At 42.0% G+C, this 17,862-nt stretch overlaps 1 protein-coding gene across 1 annotated transcript in view; it reads left to right on the forward strand.

Moving 5' to 3' along the window:
* The first annotated feature begins 2,344 nt into the window (after positions 1 to 2,344).
* Dera (deoxyribose-phosphate aldolase) overlaps positions 2,345 to 17,862 on the forward strand; it is a 240,567-nt gene continuing 225,049 nt past the window's right edge. Inside the window, exon 1 of the mRNA XM_080271803.1 lies at positions 2,345 to 2,375. Coding sequence (XP_080127929.1) covers positions 2,345 to 2,375 — 31 coding nt within the window. The remainder of the gene's footprint in view (positions 2,376 to 17,862) is intronic.

The raw sequence follows: 17,862 nt of genomic DNA on the forward strand, positions 1-17,862 counted from the left end.
GGTGACAAGGCCGATGCATGCAAGCATACTGGAGCCTTCAATAATGGAGCAAAATGAAACGTATAAAACTCCCCAAACCCATGAGACTCTACAGCAAGATTAATCCTTTCCCACCTCTCACCTTTACATAAAACACACTCAAAATTAACATTATATTGCAGCCTACTTCTAGTGCCAATACATGCTCTTATGCACCCACTTATCATAATCTATCTATCTATAGCTCGACACCCTAATCCCCCAAAGGGTGGCTGCAGACAAAACGCCTCCAAGTCACTCTTGTCACCCACCATTTGACTACCCTCCCCCCAAATCACCCCCCCTCCCTCATATACCTCTCAACTCCATCCCTCCACCTCATCTTCGGTCTACCCCTCCCTCTCCCTCCCTCCACCCCATCTACATATATCCTCTTAGTCAGTCTTTCATTCTCCATTCTCTCCACATGTCCAAACCACCTCAGTGTATTTCTCCTAATCTTCTCAACCACATCCACATCCACCCCACAACGTTCCTTCATTTCTTCATTCATCAACCTGTCCCTCCACATGCTCCTCTCAAGTAACTCATTTCCACTGCTCTCACTGTTGACTTGTTCCCCTCTTTCAGGGTCCACGCCTCGCTTCCATACGTCAGGGTAGGGATCACAATACTATCATGCAGTGACTTCCATACTCATCTCCCTATTCCTCATCACTGCTTTCAGCGAACCAACAACCTTCCTTCCCTGCTGTACCCTTTCACGCACTTCAACCCCCAACGTTCCATCCTTACTCATCACACTGCCCAAGTACTTGAATGCACTCACATTCTCCATATCCTCACCATCCAACCTTACTGTACATTCTGTGACTTCATTCCTCTCAAACACCATATACTGTATATATATATATATATATATATATATATATATATATATATATATATATATATATATCGTTTCGTTTCATTTTTAAAGGCTCCAACATGCTTGTATATGTCAGCCTTGGTCACCTAATGGCGGCTCTCCACGCTGCACGATCCATTGCAGCCTCCCTGTTCAGTCCCTTAGCCCTAAGGTCACACTTAATGACCTCGTCCCATGTCTTTCTCGGTCTACCCCTCATAACCCCACCCCCAGTATTAACACTTCTCACCTTCCTCACCCAATTATCATCCCCCATCCTCTCCACATGTCCAAACCACCTCAATCTACCTCTCCTCATCACAACACCAATACACTCCAGTCCCACCCTACCTCTCAACTCTTCCATTGTAAACCCAGCCCCTCCATATATATATATATATATATATATATATATATATATATATATATAATGTATAAAATACAGCGTTAACTCAATCCTTCTGAGACCACCTCTTCTGATGGTTCGATTCTCAAAGTATGCGCTTTGATGTTATATCACTGTGTAATCTATCTATCTATCTATTGCCAGATGCCATAATCCCGTAAGGGGTGGCCATTTGACTTATTTGTTTTACGGGGAGGGGCACTAACCCTTCACCAACCCACTCGTTGACACTCAGGGAGCACATATGGTTTGGTTATATGGTTACCACCCAGCGCTGTAAATGGTTTCATGGTTTACAGGAAACCATTTGGCTTGTCACTCTATGTAAAGCCACCTGTAAGCAAAAGCATTAAGAAGTGACAGGAAAGATGGGAGAAATAGGAAGAGAGGAGGGCAGACAGAGAAAAGAAATGATAATGGGTAAGGAAGTAGGCAGCACTACATCAAGTGAGTGGATGATGGTCGCCACCACCTACCACTGCTGCTTATCTTTAAAACAGTACACACACAAAAGACCTAGGTTAACAAAGCACCGCTGGAAGTGGAGAGTCCGCGGCTCCTTGCAGTTGCTAAACCGTTAAAAATTAATTAAACTGGTACTTACTTTTCACGTGATTTTATGATAGTTTTACTAAACTTTCATCAGCTGCTGTATGAAATTAATCGTGCCTGCACCGCAGTCGTCGGAGGCACTCGCACCCTTCTCTGTTGGCAACTGATGAATGTTGCCTCACAGTTCATCGCGTACAGTTCTTGTCCACATTTCCACTTTCGCCGTTCATTCTTGTTTATTATGCGAATAAGTTAGGTGATGATGGATATCTTGTCTGGTATAACTGTAACTGTCGTAATATGATAAATACTAATCTGTAAAGGGAAAACCACGGAATTATTGCACTGATTTTATCTGGTCACGTCATGGGTCTGAATTGGGTTGTTATTGGCTGTACAAATGTATAAGTTGTGATTGGTTGAGTTGGTAGATGCAAGTTGTTCTGTCCTGTGATTGGTCAATGGCCACGGCCACAATAGCGCATTATCAGCTGGTAAACATGGCAGACGGGAACCCGGGATGTCCTCTTGGTGAATACTTTTCTTTGGTTAATTACACAAATCAAAAAATTGTTTATCATTTATAGCGGTGCAAGAATGGTAGCTGTAAGCTGATTTGTAAAGCTGGGTGGCATGTTGTCGCTAACATAGTTAATGTTGCTGCACATGACAGCACAGTAGATGTCCATCGAGCGCATCTTGGGTGATTATATAGGTGCCCAGACGCCCTTTTTTTTTTTTTTTTTTTTTTTTCCCCCTGGATGTTTGACTAATTTATTCCAACATCAAGATTGTGTTCGGCATACAGTTGCCATCAGTTTGGCAAAGGTATAATTTAATCAAGATGTTTCCGCGCATTTCCATTGGAATGGAACTGCTTTTACGGTAGTATAGGAGTCCCCGCAAGGTGATGATCACGAGTAAAATTGTCATTAATGTTTTACTGTACAAGTTTATTGTGAAATTAGCATGTATTAAAGGTTCATATTTTAGGTTGTTTAATAATGAATACGCATTTATTAAAGGTTGTTATTTCATGTTTAATAATGAAATTGGCATATATTGAAGGTTCACCATACAGTTTTTCAAGTTATGAAATTGGCATATATTATTAAAGAGTTGCTGTACAGGCTGTTTAATTATGAAATTCACATATGAAGGGCTCACTAAATAAGATTCTTAATTATGAAAGTTGCATATATTAAATGTTGATGGAGGAGAGTGGAATCTGAAGCAGCTGCTGTTTGCAGATGATACTGCACTGGTGACTGATTCAGAGGAGAGATTGAGACAGTTGGTAGAGGAGTTTGGAAGGGTGTGTGAAAGGAGGAAATTGAAAGTAAATGAGAATAAGAGTAAAGTGATGAAGTGTACGAGGTTGATAGATGGTAGGGGGATGAATATAGTTTTGAATGGTGAGTTGCTTGAGGAGGTAGATTGTTTTAAATATCTAGGGTCACATGTTGCTGTGGATGGAAGAATAGATGCAGAAGTGAAGTTTAGAATAAATGAAGTAGGAAAGGTGCTGGGAGGAATCAAAAAAGTGTTTAAATGTCGTTCGCTTAGAATGGATGTAAAGAGAAGGCTGTATGAGGGTGTTGTGGTACTGACTGCATTATATGGGGCTGAAACATGGAATATGGGTGTAGCAGAGAGGAAAAGTTTGAATGTAATGGAGATGAGATGTCTGAGGAGTATGTGTGGAGTGACGCGTATGGATCGAGTGCGAAATGATGAAGTGCGAAGGAGAACTGGAGTTGTTCGGGAGATGGCTGGTAGAGTTGAGCAGAGGGTGTTGCAATGGTTTGGGCATATGGAGAGTATGGATAATGAGCGATTGGTGAAAAAGATAACTAGATCTGATGTGAGAGGTGTAAGACTGAGAGGAAGACCACGAATAGGATGGATGGACAGTGTGAAGAGAGCGCTGGATGCGAGAGGGATGTCTGTTGAGCAAGGAAGAGTGGCTGTGCGTGACAGAAATAAATGGAGAGAAATTGTGAATGAATAAGTGATGACGCAGCCCTGAGGGGATATTCTCCCGCATTTGGTCTGATCAGCTAGTCAGGTCAGGTGCGGGTAAGGGGATGGGTCTGTTATGATGTGGCAGGGGTAAACCAGTTCTGCTGTCGGGCCCTGCTGTGGATGTCACTGATTGCATTGCGCAGTTGACCCTTGTGCGGTGTGATGCGGTGAGGATCTGTCCGTTCTCCCCTTTGGGGCTAAGATGCGAATGAATGTGTTTGAATGGATGAGTAAATGGAGAGTGAGTCGTCCTGTCTCGGCTACCTCCCTTTCCTTGGGGGAAGCAGCCTAGGTATATAGATAGATAGATAGCATATATGAGAGGTTCACTGTGTAAGTTTATGAAATTGGCATATGTCGAAAGTTCACTATACTGTATTATTAAACCCACCAGTTGATACATATAATGCATATGGTGGTTTTTATTATTATGCATGTTTTAAAACAATTTTACAAGCTAATTAATGTCATTCAGAGGTTTTCATTCATATTGCTAAATTTTGACCTTTGGATGAACAAACTGTAGTTAGGAATATTGTCAGTGTAAAAATAATGCACAACATTAATATTAGAGCTTTATTTGGGGGAAAGGGATAATGTTTACAAAACCATAACATAGAGTACATAGCTATGTAGCAAAATGTGGTGGGCTTTGCCACACTCCTTCTTCAGCAAATAAAGTTACAGGTTGTCACTGGTCATAATTTTGTAGGTGTAGCCACATGCCCTGTAGCAAATCATAGAGATAGTAGAGTATATATTAACACCAGATTCCTAAGAAATATTAACATGAATCAATTAATTGCAATAGTAAGTGGTGGCAACCATCATCCACTCAATGTAATGATGTCTGCTTCTTTCTTCACCTTTTTCTTTCTGAATCAGCCTGTATGTCACCCATCTGTCCTGTCACTTTTTATTAGAGTTCTTTCCTTTCCAGGTGACATTGCATTGAGTGACAAGCCTAATGATTTCCTGTAAGCCAGGAAATTATTGACAGATTTGGATGGTAACTGTATACCCAACCCATACATGTTCCCCATGTGTCAACAAGTCCCCCTCCCCATAAAACAACTAAAAGGCAAATGCCCACCCTTTATGGAATTATGACATCTGGCTGTAGGTAGATAGAATTCATGGCACAGTTCTAAGTCAACCTTCGTCTAAGACATTTTTTCTGCATATTAAAAATTAGTGAGTTATTGTGGGTCTTTAATGTGTGCCTGTGTAGGGCTGTAACCAGACTTTTCAAAGAAGGGGGGTTGTTTTCAGCTGACTCTGGACTTGCATAGCAGCTGACTGGTGAAAGCTGTCCTGCGTGCTTGCTATGGGGGTCTGCGTTTATGCGTATACAGGGTTGAGAAGCAGCACAAAACTTCTGAACAACAGAGTGACTTTTGCACTGATATTTAAAAAAAAGACCATGAGAAAGTGAACTTTAGGAAGGTGGGGGTTGTCTGACCCTCTCGAACCCCCCTTCCCCTGGCTACGGGCATGGTGTGCTGGTGGTTTACTTACATTTTGTCCAGTAAAAGCAGTGCATTTTTGTTTCTTGGTGGTGCATTATTGTTATAGACAGTATGCTTTTGTTTTTGCTGGTGCATTAGGGTTCTCATTCAGTCAGTTAGAGGGCTGGAAGTGGGTCTGTCACATGTTTTCAAATCTGAAATCAGATTCAAGATGGACTCTGCCAACGGCATAGAATACGATTGGAAATCCATCTCAGTTTGGCTCGAATGGCATGACTCTAGGATTGGTTAAGTATAGGAGAATCTAGGTTTGGTTAAGTAGAGTATGGGTAGGTTAATGCCTAAAATGGCTTGAGATTCATTCTTTTCTATTTACTTTCACAGAAAGAAAAATTACTAGGTTTGGGTTAATATTTTCAGTCTTGACACCACATTAAAACCCCCAGAATATCTCGCTTATTTTTTATTTACAGAAGAATTGTCGAAGAAGAAAGTCAACCTAGAACTGTGCAACAGATTCATTCAGATTATTGTTTCTTACGGTTTTGTAAACACCTATATAGTAGATGCTCGATTTAATGAACTATAGTAATCCTTCATTTATCCAGAAATAATAGTGCCAAAGGCATGTCTGCATGGTGGCAATATCCGGATAATGTACACTGTTCCCCTACCATACCCAGACCCTACCCATACCCAACCTCCAACATATCTATCTATCTATTGCCAGACACCTCAATCCCGTTTGGGGTGGCCACAAACAAATCGCCTCCAAGTCGCCCTATCCCCCGCCATTTCACTGCCCTGCTTCCAACTCACATCCCCCTCTCTCATATACCTCTCCACCCCATCCCTTCATCTTATCCTCGGCCTCCCCCTCCCTCTTCCGCCCTCCACCTCACTCACATACACTCTCTTCGTCAGTCTTTCACCCTCCATCCTCTCCACATGGCCAAACCACCTCAGTGTGTTCCTCATAACGCTTCCTATCACATCCACACCACAACGCTCCTTTATATCCTCATTCGTCAGCCTGTCTCTCCATGTGACTCCACAGGCTCCTCTTAAATAACTCATTTCCACTGCTGTCACTCTTGACTTGTGTCCTTCCAACAACGTCCAAGCTTCACTTCCATACGTTAGAGTTGGTATCACAATACTGTCATGTAGTAACTTTTTTACTTCCATGCTCACTTCCCTGTTTCTTATCACTGCTTTCAAAGAACCAGCAACCTTTCTTCCCTGCTGTACCCTTTCAAGCACTTCACCCTCCAAACCTCCATCCTTACTCATCACACTACCCAAGTACTTAAACGTACTCACATTTTCCAATTCCTCGCCATCCAACCTCGCTGTACATTCACTGACTTCACCTCTCTGAAAGACCATCACTTTACTCTTCCCTACATTCACCTTTAGATTCCGTTTCTTACACACTCTCCCAAACTCATCCACCAAGCCTTGCAGCTCCCCTTCGTCTTCACTCAACAACACAGTATCATCTGCAAACAACAGTACAGGGAGTTTCCAAACACTATCCTCTCTCACGCAGGGCCACTCCAACATATACCAAACCTGTTTGTACCATAACCATGTTTAACTTGACAGTGTTTTCCAGTCATTCGGGTATATTTAGACATCAGAAAACACAAAGGAATATCCAATATAATGCTAAACACCAAGAAAGCCATGCAGAAAAATGACACAAAAAAAAACACCCATTTACACTACTGTATGTACAGTAGCTAACTCTCCTTATTTTGGCACTGTTTTCCAGTCATTCTGCCATATTTTGACATCAAAACATATATAAGATTATCCAAGATAATTTTCAGCACCAAGAAAACCATGCAAAAAAAAAAAACACTGAAAACCAAAAAGTACCCTACCTATACACTACTGTACATACAGTACCCCTTCTAATTTTGGCACTGTTTTCAGGTCAGTCTGCCATATTTAGAAATCAAAATACAAATAGGAATATCCAAGGTAATGCTAAACACCAAGGAAACTATGAAAAAGCCATTGAAAACCAAAAAACACCTTAACAATACACTGCTGCATGTACAGTACCCCTCCTAATTTTGGCCTGTTTTCAGGTCATTCTGCCATATTTATACATTAAAATGCACATAGGAATATCCAGAGTACAGTAATGCTAAACCAAGAAAACCGTGAAAGAAACACATTCAAAACCAAAAAACACCTGACTTGTACACTACTGTATGTACAGTACCCTGCCTAATTCTGGTGCTGTTTTCAGGTCAATCTGTTGTTTTTAGGCATCAAAATACACATAGGAATATCCAAAGTAATGCTAAACACCAAGAAAACCATGAAAAAAAAAAAAAAATCTATCTATCTATCTATATACCTAGGCTGCTTCCCCCAAGGAAAGGGGGAAAATGAAAACGAAAAAACACCCAACCTATACACTACTGCTTGTAGCAGTGATTCTCAGACAAGATGATCCACCGGTATACATGGAGAGTAATGAGGAGGATGGACGGTGAACTTGTTGAACGAAAGGCAATGATAGACTACGTGTGTGTGGATGAGCGAATGAGAAGACAAGTGTTGGATGCAAGAGTGTGGAGAGGGTGGGGAAATGGAGTCTCGGACCATCACTTAGTGATGGCCAAGGTAAAGCTGCAAAGAAAATGGTTGAGGAGATGAAGGGGAAGACAGGAGGAAACAGCTTCTGTGAGAAGAGTGGAGAATTTGCAAGATAGTGAGAAAATGGCAGAGTATAAGAGCATAGTGGAAGAAAGATTGGGAAGGTATGAGCTAGAGCAGATGGAAGGGGTGGAAGACGTATGTAAGATATTTACGGAAGAGATAGGCTCAGCGTGTGAGGTGGTTTGTGGAGTGAGGAGGAGATGCAAGGGACAGCATGGTGGAATGATAAGGTGAAACGAGCTGTGGAACACAAAAAGAAGGCATATAGTGAATGGTTAGCGAGTAGAGGTAGGGGAGAAGATGAGAGAGAGAAGAGAGAGGTAGGCAATATGTGAGCAGGAGAAGGGAGGTGAAGAGACTGGTGAAGGAGAGTAAGAAGAAAGTGTATAAAGAGTTTGGGAGGAATCTGAGTGTGAAATGGAGGGAGAGTAAGAAATTGTTTTGGAAGGAGGTAAAGAAAGTAAGGCAGTGTGAAAGGGGAAATAGTAGGGGAGTGAAAGATAGGATAATAGATTGTTGGTGGAGAAGAGAGAGAAATTGAGGAGATGGAAGGAGCACTGAGGTTTTGTTGAATGTAGAGAGTGACAGCAGTGCGAGTATAAGTGGTTGGGGAATGGCTGGGAGAAGAAGAGGTGAGAGGAGGGAGGAAGAGATCAGTAGGACGGAAGTAGTGAAAGCAATGAAGAAGATCAAGTTGGGAAAGGCCCCAGGAATTGATGGAGTGTGTGGTGAAATGCTGAGGTATCGGGGTGAGATTGTTGTGGAATGGATATGGAAGTTGTGTAGATTGGCTTGAGAAGAGGGAAGGGTTCCAGAGGACTGGAAATCAGGTATAATTGTTCCTTTATATAAAGGGAAAGGGGAGAGAGAAGTATTGTATGTGGTAACCATAGGGGTATTTGCCTTCTTAGTGTGACTGGTAAGATATATGGTAGAATACTCATTGACAGGGTTAGGCATATGACAGAGGAGCTAGTCGGAGAAGAACAAGGGGGATTTAGGAAGGGAAAAGGGTGTGTAGATCAGATATTTGTTCTAAGATGTTTAGTGGAGAAGTATCTAGAGAAGGGAAAGAAAGTGTATGCTGCCTTCATGGACTTGGAGAAAGATTATGACAGAATAGATAGGCAAGGTATGTGGAAGGTATTAAGAATATATGGAGTGGAGGGGAAATTGTTGAATCTGTGAAGAGTATGTCCGAAGGAGCTAGGGCTACGGTGCGAGCGGATGGTGAGCTGAGCGAGTTCTTTGATCTCAATTAGGGACTGAAACAGGGTTGTGTGATGTCTCCATGGCTGTTTAATATATACATGGATGGGGTTGTAAAGGAGGTGCAGGGTAGGGCAGTGGATGTGCGGGTGGCTCTAATGAATGAGGGTGAGATTTGGAAGATTCTGGTGTTGCTGTTTGCTGATGATACGGTATTGTTAAGTGAAGATGAATGGGAGTTGCAAGGTTTGGTGATTGAATTTGGGACAGTGTGTAGGAGGAGGAAGCTGAAAGTTAATGTAAACAAAAGTAAAGTTATGGTGTTTGAGAGGAATGAAGTCACAGAATGTACAGTGAGGTTGGATGGTGAGGATATTGAGAGTGTGACTGCATTCAAGTACTTGGGTAGTGTGATGAGTAAGGATGGAACTTTGGGGGATGAAGTGCGTGAAAGGGTACAGCAGGGAAGGAAGGTTGTTGGTTCGCTGAAAGCAATGATGAGAAATAGAGAGGTGAGTATGGAAGTTAAGAAGTCACTGCATGATAGTATTGTGATCCCTACCCTGACGTATGGAAGCGAGGCATGGACCTTGCAAGAGGGGAACAAGTCAAGAGTGAGAGCAGTGGAAATGAGTTACTTGAGAGGAGCATGTGGAGTGACTTGGAGGGACAGGTTGACGAATGAAGAAGTGAAGGAACGTTGTGGGGTAGATGTGGTTGAGAAGATTAGGAGAAATTCACTGAGGTGGTTTGGACATGTGGAGAGAATGGAGACTGAAAGACTGACTAAGAGGGTGTATGTAGGTGAGGTGGAGGGAGGGAGAGGGAGGGGTAGACTGAGGATGAGGTGGAGGGATGGAGTTGAGAGGTATATGAGGGAGGGGGGGGGTGAGCTAGGGGGAGGGTAGTCAAATGGTGGGTGACAGAGCGACTTGGAGGCGTTTTGTCTGCGGCCACCCTCTGCGGCATTAGGGCGTCGTGCTATACAGTAGATAGATAGATAGATCCTTACGATAGCTCCAGTTTAAACAGCAAGCATCCGGTTGCTGGCGAGCGAGCCATGGGTAAACGAGCTTGTCTATCCCCAACCCACACCTGCTCACAACTCAATCACGAGGGTGGTGGGGTTGAGTTTGGTGAGGTGACTGATAACCTAACCTAACTTAACTACCTACTGATTTAACCTAACTTAACCTAACCTGGGCTTCAGCTGGGAAACGAAATCCACGATAGAGTACATTGAGTAAGTTTCATCCATTATGCTGGAAACAATCGTAGGTAGGGCTTCAGGAACGTAGTGATAATAAGGGAGAAAATCATTCACCAGAAGGTAATTTACCACCCTCAAAATAGTCAAAAATACAGAAAACAAACTAGAGGAATATGAATTGGATTGGTAAGGTCTTTAGGCGGTATTCTGGGATGAAAATTTATGAGTTTCACAATTTTAGTGGGCAAAATGGAACAAAAATGTTTGCTGAGAAAAAAAATTACTCTTAGCATTTAGTTCCACATTCTTCATTTGATATTGCTCTTCCCAACACATTCGGACCGACTGAACAAACAGTTATTTCTGCTCCTTAACTCCTAACCGCTAGCTGACATGTATAACCATCACGATTTTGTGCGCGGAGCAACACCGGTTGACGTGTATATCTGCAAGTGTCTTCCTGCTACCCTTTGAACTTTAACTTATCCTTTCTCATCGACGGGACCACCTGGAGATGTGGGGATAGATTCATTTGAAAGAGGAAGAGTTGGTGAGTCTTATGTATCTTTAATTTTTTCTCTGTTATAGTTTGGCAGATATTTTGGTTTGAAGTAACGGTATTTTTTTCCATCACGGATATCCCCATAGGGAGGAGCGTGTGACATCGGAAAACCCCCGGCGTGTAGGGGTTAAGTGTACAATTACTGCTCTTTCTTGTGTTCTTATGTGTATGTGTGATAGACAGTGTATAGATACAAACAATAAAGTATTCCATTAACTCCTTCATAGTTGCCGGCCTTGAACAACACTTTACTTTATCGGTGTCAGTGATGTTGAGTTAGGGCAAGCCATAAAAAACTGCAAACGATTAGGTAAGGGAACGAAGGTCACTGGTATGTTTACACGATCTTAAGCTACATCCCAAGCAGTCAGGCATTCACTTCATTCCAAATGTTTTCATCAATGTTTACATGCTTATGTTACATGCGCCCTAATTTTGAGTAAGTTTCTTCCATTATGTTGGAAACAGTCATAAGTACGGCTTAAGGAAATTGATGATAAGGGAGAAAATCTTCAGGAAGAGAAGATAATTTACTACCCTCAGAACACAAAAATACAGAAGACAAACTAGAGGAATATGAATTGAATTGGTAAAGTCTTTAGGCTGTATACTTATAAGAAAAATTATGGGTTTCACAATTTTAGGATTGTGGTAGGTGGTGGTGACCATCATCCACTCACTTGATGTAGTACTGCCTACTTCCTTAGCTTTTATCATTCTTTTTCTGTGCCTGCCCTCCTCTTTTCCTATTTCTCCTATCTTTCCTGTCAATTCTTATTCCTTTTCTTTCCTTTACAGGTGGCTTTACATTGAGTGACAAGCCAAATGGTTTCCTGTAAGCCAAGAAACCATTTATAACGCTGGGTGGTAGCCATATAACCAAACTATACGTGCTCCCTATGTGTCAACAAGTGGGTTGGTGGAGGGTTGGTGCCCCTCCCTGTAAAACAACTAACTCAGTGTCAAATGGCCACCCTTTACGGAATTATGGTGTCTGGCAATAGATAGATAGACAATTTTAGGAGACAAAATGGAACAAAAAAGTTTTGCTAATCAGAAAAAAATGACTCTTTCAACCTATATGTTCTCGTATATTAGCATTCAGTTCGACATTCTTCGTTTGGTATTGCCCTTCCCAATATATTTTTGGACCATCTGAGCACAGTTATTTCTGCTCCTTAAAGTTTGTGTACATTTACTGTACATTGTTTGTAACCAATAGCTTTTGACTATTGTTTCCAAGTTTTCAATCATAGCTTGCATTCTGTGCATAACCAGTATTAATATTGCAAATATGATGGAGAAAATTATCAGGATGACTGGAGCTTGGCTATAAACATAATATGGATTGAACATAATCCTACTATATTCTTCCTAAAGTTGCATTGATTAATCAGTTGCATGGTTTCAAACGTAATGAAGTTAACTTAGTATGTGTACTCGTATTTATATTCATCTTAGGTAATGGTTGGAAGAATTCATGTGTGTAGTTTAGAATAGCATAGTGGTTTCTAGTAGATAAGGTGGACAATGAAGGGGTTAGTACTGAACAGTAATTTGGTGATATATATAAGCCAGATGCTGATGTATGGGTTTTAGGTGTCTGGGCAAGTTACGAAAACTCATGTATTTTGAGCGAAATAGGAGAACTGTGAATGTCCAGTGCGTTGATGATGGATAAGTTTCTCTGCAGCGAGTGGCAAGTTGCAATGATGATGGATGTTGTGATTCTCTGTGATAGCCATTTCACAATCTCAACTGGCTGAAGCATGAAGATATACACAGGATGAAGGTGAACTGCATGCAGTGATGTGCGACATTTATGTTCATTTGTTGTTTCACTAGTGAAGGTGACAGTGGTCTGTGTATTGGAGACCATGATGACTTCTGTTTTGGTGTTGATGGTGACTAATGAGTTATCTTTTGTAGAAGGAAATGGGTATACAGTACTTGATAGACCGTGAAAAAATAATCTCTTATGAATGAGCCATGAACTACTATTGATGTTGGTATGAGTGTTGCATCAAAGTATGGATAATATAACATCAGATTCCTTTCCTCAGACGAAGGCTTCAAACCATGCTTATTTACACCATGACTGATTATTTGATATAGATTGTGCATGGGAAGTAAATTAATGGTGATCCTGCTGTTACCAGCATTAGCAGTGCCGCTCATGAAAGCTTAATGAGCACTAGTATTTTCTGACTGAAGTATTATTATGTCATTATGTTTCATGGCCTTGAGAAGTGTTGGAAAAGTGTTGTATTCCAGTTCAGTGCATTTACTTTCTCCACAATTTTTTGAGTGGATTTCTCTGTCTTTCGTAGGTTATTCACAATCTTCGTTGTTACAGTGTTCTGGGTACCAGCTAACTTATATTAATATGAGAGAGTTTGTGCAGTCTTGGTAAATTTGTTATTTATATTATCAAGATCACTTTCTGTAGCAAATCCAAAAATGTTACTAAGAATTGCTCACCTTATTACCTATAAAAGAAGTCAAAATTGATTCCTAGATTATGTAAATGCCTTGTTATGGTAATTGCTGTATTAGTTGCACCCATGTTTGTTTGTTTGGTATGCAGTTGTAATTTATTCCTGCATAGATTATCGGTAATTCTTCCAGAGTATTTCCATTGTATGTACTAGGTTTTTCAGTTGTATCTTATGTTTTATAATTGCAAGCTAAATTTCTCGAGGCCTTTTTAACCCTTTAAGATTCCGATTATGCGTTTTCTTCATTTCAAATCCAATCTCTGAGATTCCGATGATGTTTTAATGCATCATTTTAAGATACTTTTGTAAAGTATTCACCATAAATTGCGTTAACACGTCATAACAAAGAGACTCAAGCATGACGTCACGGAATGCTTGCTTTGAGCATGGCGGGTACTGTGCAGCTGGTATAGCTCGTGGCTTTGTCACTTAATTATATTTGGATAATATTTTTCTATGGTAAGGTATAAAATTTTTGTTTTTTGCCTAATTTCAACTTGTTTTATCAGCTTTTGATTTTCTTTCTTTTCCTTTTGTGAACATACTACAATAAAGAACAGTCTGTCTATCTATCTATCTATTGCCAGACGCCTCAATCCCGTTTGGGTTGGCCACAAACAAATCGCCTCCAAGTCACCCTGTCCCCTGCCATTTCACTGCCCTGCTCCCAACTCACACCCCCCTCTCTCATATACCTCTCCACCCCATCCCTCCATCTCATCCTCGACCTCCCCCTCCCTCTTCCCCCCTCTACCTCACTCACATACACTCTCTTCGTCAGTCTTTCACCCTCCATCCTCTCCACATGGCCAAACCACCTCAGTGTGTTCCTCATAACGCTTCCTATCACATCCACATCAACACCACAACGCTCCTTTATATCCTCATTCGTCAGCCTGTCTCTCCATGTGACTCCACAAGCTCCTCTTAAATAACTCATTTCCACTGCTCTCACTCTTGACTTGTGTCCTTCCAACAACGTCCAAGCTTCACTTCCGTACGTTAGAGTTGGTATCACAATACTGTCATGTAGTAACTTTTTCACTTCCATGCTCACTTCCCTGTTTCTTATCACTGCTTTCAAAGAACCAGCAACCTTTCTTCCCTGCTGTACCCTTTCAAGCACTTCACCCTCCAAACCTCCATCCTTACTCATCACACTACCCAAGTACTTAAACGTACTCACATTTTCCAATTCCTCACCATCCAACTTCGCTGTACATTCACTGACTTCACCTCTCTGAAAGACCATCACTTTTCTCTTCCCTACATTCACCTTTAGATTCCGTTTCTTACACACTCTCCCAAACTCATCCACCAAGCCTTGCAGCTCCCCTTCATCTTCACTCAGCAACACAGTATCATCTGCAAACAACAGTACAGGGAGTTTCCAAACACTATCCTCTCTCACCAGGGCCACTCCAACATCCACTACCCTACCTTGCACCTCTTTTATTACCCCATCCATGTACAGATTGAACAACCATGGAGACATGACACATCCCTGTTTCAACCCAACTTTCAAAGAGAAAAATTCACTTAGTTCACCATCCACACGCACTGCAGCCTTCGCACCATCGTACATACTCTTCACAGCATTCAACAACTTCCCATCTACTCCATATATTCTTAACACTTTCCACAATCCTTGTCTATCCACCCTGTCATATGCTTTCTCCAAATCCATGAAAGCCGCATACAACTTCTTTCCCTTCTCTAGAAACTTTTCCACTAAGGATCTAATAATGAATATCTGATCTACACAACCTCTTCCCTTTCTAAAGCCTCCCTGTTCTTCTCCAACTAATTTCTCTGTTCTTTCTCCAACTCTGTCAATAAGTATCCTACCATACACTTTTCCTATTATACTAAGAAGACAAATGCCCCTATGATTACCACACACTTCTTTTTCCCCTTTTCCTTTGTTCAAGAGAATAATTATACCTGACTTCCAATCCTCTGGGACTCTACCTTCCTCCCAGGCCAATCTGCACATCTTCCACATCCATTCTACTACTATCTCTCCCCCATGCTTCAGCATTTCACCACACACTCCATCAATTCCTGGGGCTTTCCCCGATTTAACTTTCTTCATTGCTTCCACAACTTCTATCCTACTGATTTCTTCCTGTCTTCTCACCTCCCTCCTTCTCCCAGCCATTCCCCAGCCACTTATACTCGCATTACTTCCATCCTCTACATTCAACAATTCCTTAAAGTGTTCTCTCCATCTGCTCACTTTTTCTCCCTTCTCCACTAGTAATCTACCATTTTTATCTTTCACTCCCCTGCTAACTTCACTTCCACCCTGTCTTACTCTTTTCACCTCTTTCCAGAACATTTTCTTACAGTCCCTCCACTTTACACTCAAATTCCTTCCAAATTCCTCATCCACTCTCTTCTTACTCTCTCTTACTAATCTTTTCACCTCTCTCTTTCTTTCCACATATAACTCTCTCTTCCGCCTCTCAACTTCTTCCACGCCCCTATTTCTCATCCATTCGTTGTATGCTTTCTTCTTTTGTGCCACAGCCTGTTTCACCTCTTCAGTCCACCACGCTGTTCCTTGCACCCCCCTCCGTCTTCTCTTCCTTCCACACACCACATCACATGCTGCACATATTTCTTCTGTAAATATCCTACACACACCTTCCACGTGTCGCATCTGCTCCAATTCATATTTGCCCAATCGTTCCTCCACTTCTCTATTATACTCTGCCTTTTTCTCATCCTCTTGTAACCTTTCCACTCTCCTTGCAACTACTCCTTCCTCTCGTCTTTCCCTTCTTCTATTTCTCCATTCTAATTGGACCTTGATTCTGGCCACCACCAAGTACTGGTCAGAAAGTCCACTCCCCCAACCTTTATAAACTCTTGCATCCATTACACATCTTCGCATCCTTTCATCCACACACACATAATCAGTCATTGCCTTCCTTTCATTCAGTTCACCACCCACCCTTCTCATCACTCGCCATGTATACGTGTGGATCATTTTATGCCTGAAGAGGGTATTGGCTATCACCAACCCCCTCCCAGCACAAATGTCCACTAACGCACTCCCATTCTCATCTATCTCAGCAGGCACACCCCACTCACCAACTATTCCATCCACCTTCGCATTCCCAACTTTACCATTCATATCACCAATCAAAAACACTCTCTCATTCCTTCCAAACTTTTCCATGCACACTTCTACATTTGTCCAGAACTCTTCTCTCACTCTTCTAGCACGATCTTGCGTTGGCACATATACGCACACAATCGCCCACATTTGTATTCCAACTTTCAACCTTACCCACACAATCCTCGACCCAACTGATCCATACTGTCTTATGCTCTTCTTCCATCTTTTACTCACAACTATACATACTCCTTCCTTTGCCCTCTCATTCTCACCTACTCCTGTACATATACCCCATCCATACTCCCATTCTCTTACACTTTCTCCTCTCCATTTTGTTTCAGTTATTCCACATACATCCACTTTTGCACCTTCAAGCACCAGGACAATCTCTCTCTCTTTCACCTCATCATTCGCTCCTCTTACATTCCAAGTACCCATTACCAAGTCCTTTGTCCGGTCCTGGGTCGTCATCGTTTGGTCAGTCCTTGTCCTAGGCTTATTGTTTGTTTTTTTAGTTAGTTGTTTTCCGGGGAGGGGCACTAACCCTCCGCCAACCCTTTCAGTCGCCTTTTACGACAAGCAGGGATACTGGGGGAGTATTCTTGAAAAACCCTCCTACCCCCAGTCACTATTTTCGCAATATGTACTCTCGCAAAATATCATTTCGCTATGGCAAGAGAATGTTTTTTCCTAGAAGTCTCGTGATTTTCCTTCAATTTTCGCAAGGCCCCACATCTCTGCAGTCACTTGTTTTGAACAGACCATTTAGGAGATGTTGGAAACAGACGAACGAGTCAACGACAACGAAGTTCAGGAACCCTTACCTGTCCCACCAGGTGAGCCAACATCTCGCCGAATCACAGACTTGCTGGCAACCACTGCTTGTTTGAAAGAGCAAATTGAGGAATGTGATGGGAGGACAGAGATCAAGGACACTTTCCTCCCGATGGTGGATAGTCATTCATTCATTCATTGCCAGACGCCAAGTATCCCACACGGGGTGGCCAAGGGCTTAGAGTTAATTGTTTTACAGGGAGGGGCACTAATCCTCCACCAACCCCACTTGACACGTAGGGATGCCAACAGCATCTGGTGCTCCCAGGCGGTCACCCATCCAAGTACTAACCAGACCCAACGTTGCTTGCAACCACTGCTTGTTTGAAAGAGCAAATTGAGGAATGTGATGGGAGGACAGAGATCAAGGACACTTTCCTCCCGATGGTGGATAGACTTCTAGCT

This window comes from Coenobita brevimanus, chromosome 47 (assembly GCF_032717465.1).
Source record: "Coenobita brevimanus isolate Jiangsu-jjx chromosome 47, ASM3271746v2, whole genome shotgun sequence".
Taxonomy (NCBI): Eukaryota; Metazoa; Arthropoda; class Malacostraca; order Decapoda; family Coenobitidae; genus Coenobita; species Coenobita brevimanus.